General features: G+C 31.8%; 1 protein-coding gene across 1 annotated transcript; it reads left to right on the top strand.

Moving 5' to 3' along the window:
- The first annotated feature begins 763 nt into the window (after nt 1-763).
- LOC130946447 (repetitive proline-rich cell wall protein-like) lies at nt 764-2,749 on the top strand. The gene is made up of 2 exons (XM_057875203.1): nt 764-998; nt 1,783-2,749. The coding sequence occupies exons 1-2, from the start codon at nt 890-892 to the stop codon at nt 2,556-2,558; spliced, it is 885 nt and encodes a 294-aa protein (XP_057731186.1). The 5' UTR covers nt 764-889; the 3' UTR covers nt 2,559-2,749.
- Nucleotides 2,750-5,499: the final 2,750 nt, after the last annotated feature.

Here is a 5,499-nt window from a genome sequence, read left to right as displayed (position 1 = left end):
TTTTATCATAGTTGGAACTTAATTACAAAATTTGATATGGTATAGAAACCTAATTGAAAAGAAAAAAAGTATAAGGACCTAACTAAAAATTTAGCGAAACTATAAAAATTGACAAAATAGTTAAACTAATTTTAAATTGAACACTTTAAGTTGGTCTGAACAAAAATTTTAATTTTTTAGAAGTCATCAAGAATTATTTTTATTAGACAAATTGATCCTTCTATTATTTTCAATCAAATTTTTACAATACACATTAAACAAATAAACTTTTAATAAATTTTATTATAAGACTAATAAATTTAATAATTTTTTTCTATGTTATACTGATAATGATGGTTGCTTGCTTAAGGACCTCATGCCTACTACCTAATACACTTTACACGTGAAAAGGAAATTAATCAGTAGTGACGAAGTGCCACAACAATTGTCAATACTCAAAAAATAATGAAATATGATAGATTTCACACATACACACAAACTTGTACTTGAAGCTATTAATAATAATGATAAGTATTATTTCTTCATCTAAGTTTCAGGTAATATATAATAAAGTACAGAAATTAAAACACCTAACTTGGGAGGCTCATTAAAAGAGCACTGTATTTATCGACAAAAACGGTGCTAATCGCTCGTCACTCCAATAATCTTTAAACACAATTCACAACTACTAAACCTAAAATCTCTCAGTATTAACAAAATTTAAATGTAATTGATGCACAGTACTAGTAGTTGGACTACATACACTTGATCCCAATCTTCTATAATCTAAGTAGTATAAATAACACAGCTTATAGTACATAGAACAACACACACACAAGTCTTATTAAGATACTTGTTTCTATTTGCTCCCTTTCAAGGTTTGGTGTGTGGAATATTATTAGTTTTCTCAATGAGAAAGGTTTCCACACTTGACTGCGCATTCTTGCGCTTCTTGCTCCCTCTCTTCATTCTTGTTAGCTTTTTTGCTAACTCCGCTGTGCTGGCAACTCAACTTTCAGGTTTGTTTATTATACATAGGCTTAATTATTGTCTAGATTGTTATAATTTTATCAAATTCTTAAGTAAATTATTCTTATTACCATTTAAAAGTTTGTACTTCAATTTTTGTATTAGATAAAAAAATTTTAATCAAGTCTTTTCTATCTATTTTTTTGAATACACAAAGTTTTGTGAAATATTCACTCTTGTATGTATTTGATATACGATGAATTATAACATATTCTAAATATAAATATTATTGTATTTTTAAAAAAATGAAAACTAATTCTAAATTTTGAAACTATAAAATCCTAACTAAAAAACCATATAATATTAACCAAATAATTAAACCTTATAAATAACAAATCATTTACGCTTATTACACTTTCAAGAATGAGTATAATTAGTTGCATATAGCCATTTAAGTAGTGAGAAGTTTTGCTAATGCAATAAAATGATTTACACACACACACACACACATATATATATATATATATATATATATATATAATTATTAAATCAATTATAATATATTTATATAGTAACCGAGTTTAACGTTAAAATGAAAATTTCAATGAATTTTGGGTATAAGGTATCATTCAATTAAACCTCTTCATTTATACGACGATTTAAGTATATATAGTTGGTAAAATTAATTATAGTAATATGTTTTTTTGGCAAGAACAAATTTGTGATGAGCTAGTCACGTTAAAACTTTCTATAAATTATGTCTCATTTGTTATTATAATATAACTTATCATTAATTTTCAACTTTTCTTTTCCTTTACATTTCTCAATAAACAGGAAATGAAGCCAAGAGCGAGAGTAAACTTGGAAACCAAGACTTGGCAACAAAAACCCCTGAAGAATCTCATGATAGCGACGCAAAATTCAAAGGGTTTTTTCATCCAAAACCGATTTTTGAAAAGCCATTTTTCAAAAAATCAATTCCTATTGTCAAGCCGATTCCCATTGTTAAGCCTATCCCAAAGCCGATTCCAGTTGTTAAGCCAATTCCAATTGTTAAGCCCATACCAAAACCGATTCCTATTGTGAAACCTATTCCTGAACCGGTTCCAATTGTTAAACCTGTAATAAAGCCAGTTATAATTAAAAAACCGGTTCCTATTCCAGTTGTTAAACCAATTCCTGTTGTGAAGCCAATCCCGGTGTTTAAGCCTATTCCAAAGCCAATTCCAATTGTGAAGCCTATTCCAGTGTTGAAGCCTATTCCAGTTGTTAAGCCTATTCCAATTGTGAAGCCTATTCCAGTGTTAAAGCCAATTCCAGTTGTTAAGCCTATTCCAATTTTCAAACCTATTCCGAAACCAATTCCTATTGTTAAGCCCATTCCAGAACCGATTATAGTGAAAAAGCCCGTTCCAATTCCACATGTTAAGCCATTTCCTAAACCATTTCCAATCTCCAAGAAACCTTTCTTCCCTCCACAGAATCCAGAGGTTGAGCAAGAGACATTTCTAAAGCCAAAGCCTCTCTTTAAAGAGCCTATTCCTAAATTACCATTTCACCCTGAATTCAAGAAACCAATTCTACCTCCTAAGCCAATTCCAAGTCCTTAAGATTATTATAAGAGTCTTCTTAGCCTTATTCTACAATAAAAGTTTTATGATGTTTGTATCTTCAGAATTATGGTTTCATAAATAATATAGTATTTCAGTTTGTGTGTATTGTATTGAGAAACAGTTGTGCTCTTTAATATTTTCTTTTTAAGAAGTCCTATATTGCTATTGTAAATCAATTTTAATAATAATTAAATTAAAGAATGGCAGCATTGTTTCTTTTTTTTTTTTAATGTTTTTAACATTTTTAATATCAATTTGTGTTTTGATTTAATGTTTCTATAACTATTCCATTGAGAGTAAGATTACTCTATATTGAAAAATTTATGAGAAATTCTTTGGTACGGTTGAAATAAAATATCGGTCATGGACTAAAAAGAGGTAATGGATAATTTTGAAGAGTGATGTATTTTTTGATGGATTGGTTTATGATATGACATAAGCCGAAGTAAGAGTTAAAAAACCTAGAATTAAATCTGGTGCCAATTGTACCAAAGAAAAGAAAAAACACTGGTGCCAAAAATGATTAATAGTTTTAGGTGTTACGGAAACTAATGAGCCATGAATTACCAAAAAATAATGATGGTAATGAGGTTTTGGAGGGTTAAAAAGTACTATTATATAATTAAGTTGAGTTAATCTAGTGGTTAGTTTACTAGTCTGCTTAAGCAAATGTCGGGAATTTAAATCCCGCTTTATGCATGCAGCAACCTATTAGTCAATGACAAATCCTTAAATAAAATTCAGTACATGAACGAATTAGTCTTTAGTTTGTCGGATCGGAGGATATCATAAAAAACAAAAGAAAAAATAGTACTATTATATGAATCATTATAGTGTAGTATTTATTTACTAAAGGACAATTTTAGTGTATAAAAATTTTCTTATCTAGGTGTGATGATATTTATTTCATGGTATATTGTGAGTAAATATTTATAAATATTTTAGTTCTTACAACAAAACAAATTTGTTGTCATCGTAAGTGGCAATATCATTGGAGTAATAAGCATAAATAGTAGAGTTGAGTATGAAAATTGTACCCATTTACACTATGGATAAAAGGTTTATTAAATAACAATTGTTTGAGTTTGTGTGCTTTTAAAACCAAGCAGTATAACAGATATCATCATGGCATGGACTTGGGAGCCAAAGTGAAAAAGTATAATGCATAATGAAAAATATTGTAATGTTTGAAGCAATTAGAAGCACTAAGTAAACATGGTAGATATTCATATTAAGGCATGTCTCTAGTAAGAAACGATAGTACTTAATAAATAAGGATAACCAACGATAGTGGTAACCAAAAATGACAACTAATGTAGTAGCACTAAGTCATATAAGTCGCGCTTGCGCCCTAAGTATACACGTCACGGCTAACAGTTTCGCCTATGATTAACCAAAAAGAAAGTGCGGTGTCATGTATACATGTCTAGTCGGTTTGAAAAAAGGTGGAAATTTTTGTATAGTTAACTTCATGTGAAGTTAGGATAGTTGAGAGTTGTTAAATAATGTGATAGATTTGACTAAATTGTCATTTAACAGATTTTAACCATCAACTTCACGTGAAATTATCTGCACCTAAATTTTCACCTTGAAAAAATTAGAATGTCCGCACCACCAGAATTGTAATGGGTTCAATGCTGACCACCCGGAACACTCCAACACGGCTTGACTATTTCAAATATGTTTTATATAAAAATTGAGTTCATGAAATTTACGCCGTTCGAAGAACGGAAGAAAAATGATTTAAAACAAAAAAATTATATGCGTCGGAAGTTTGAGATTCAAAATTGAAATTCTGCAGGTTTTCAGACTTAGCCAAAAAATTTTATAAAACGTAGGCCCACGTGTACGCATGACTTGGGAGCTGCGTACGCGAATCTCCTTTACGCGACCATGCATTTATGTTTGACACGCATGCATAAGCGCAAAGGGGGCTACATACGTGAAATGGGCCAAAATGCATGCCCACAAGTACGCGTAACTTTTTAGTAATGCACTCCCACGCGTACGCGTGACTCCTGTTTTCAACATTAAGTTTTGTGTTTTAAAGCTTAATTTTGGATCCTCTAAACCTCTATTTTTATTCATTTCCCCCTAGATATTGTTAGTAAGCCTAGTAATGAGATGAAGTATATATATATATATATATATATATATTACATTTGAGTACTCTTTCTTGAAAGTATATTACATTTGAGTACTCTTTCTTGAAAGTGCGACCCCAGCGAGATGGTGGAAGGTGAGGATCCCCTTCCTTATTCCTCCTGGTATTGTAAAATCGCTCCCAGCGAGATGGTGGGAGGTTAGGATCCCCTCCGTTGTTCCTCCTGGGCATATGAGAATGTACCTCTTGGGTAGACGCAAGGGTTGTGGTTCCACCCCACTTGCTCCAGATTGGTTAGTATAGAGACTCCCTGGGCAGATACAAGGGTTGTGGTTTCGCCCCACTTGCTCCGGGTTATGATGAGTTATGTATAAAAGTTCAATTATATGATGAGTAAGTAATGAATGAATGCAAAATGATTATCTGAGATACAAGTTTTCCTGGGTAAAGTACCATGACTTGCCACCACGTATTCCAAGTTGAGACTCGATACTCTGTTGACCGTACGTTGTAAGAGGTGGCCGGATACTTAACAGCCGGACTTGTTGGGTTGGCTTGATAACCGACAGATGAGACTCATCATCCATAGGACAGGTAAACATCATGTGCATATTGTTTGCTTGCTTATTTGTGCATTAATTGGGAATGTCTAAGTGAACTTACTATGTTAATTGTTATATTCGCTAATTGCAGTACTTGTATACTAGTTGTGTTTGTCCTTGCTTGCTTGTTTGTGTGTGCGGTACCACTGGTGTTGAAGGATCGGAGAAAAAATGGGAAGTTAGCGAGTTTAGTCAAGTTTTAAGGTCTGGTTTAGTTAGAATCCTTAGAAAA

This window comes from Arachis stenosperma, chromosome 8 (assembly GCF_014773155.1).
Source record: "Arachis stenosperma cultivar V10309 chromosome 8, arast.V10309.gnm1.PFL2, whole genome shotgun sequence".
In the NCBI taxonomy this organism is placed as follows: domain Eukaryota; kingdom Viridiplantae; phylum Streptophyta; class Magnoliopsida; order Fabales; family Fabaceae; genus Arachis; species Arachis stenosperma.
Note: the sequence above shows the minus strand (reverse complement) of the source record. Positions and strands in the feature narration are given on the sequence as shown.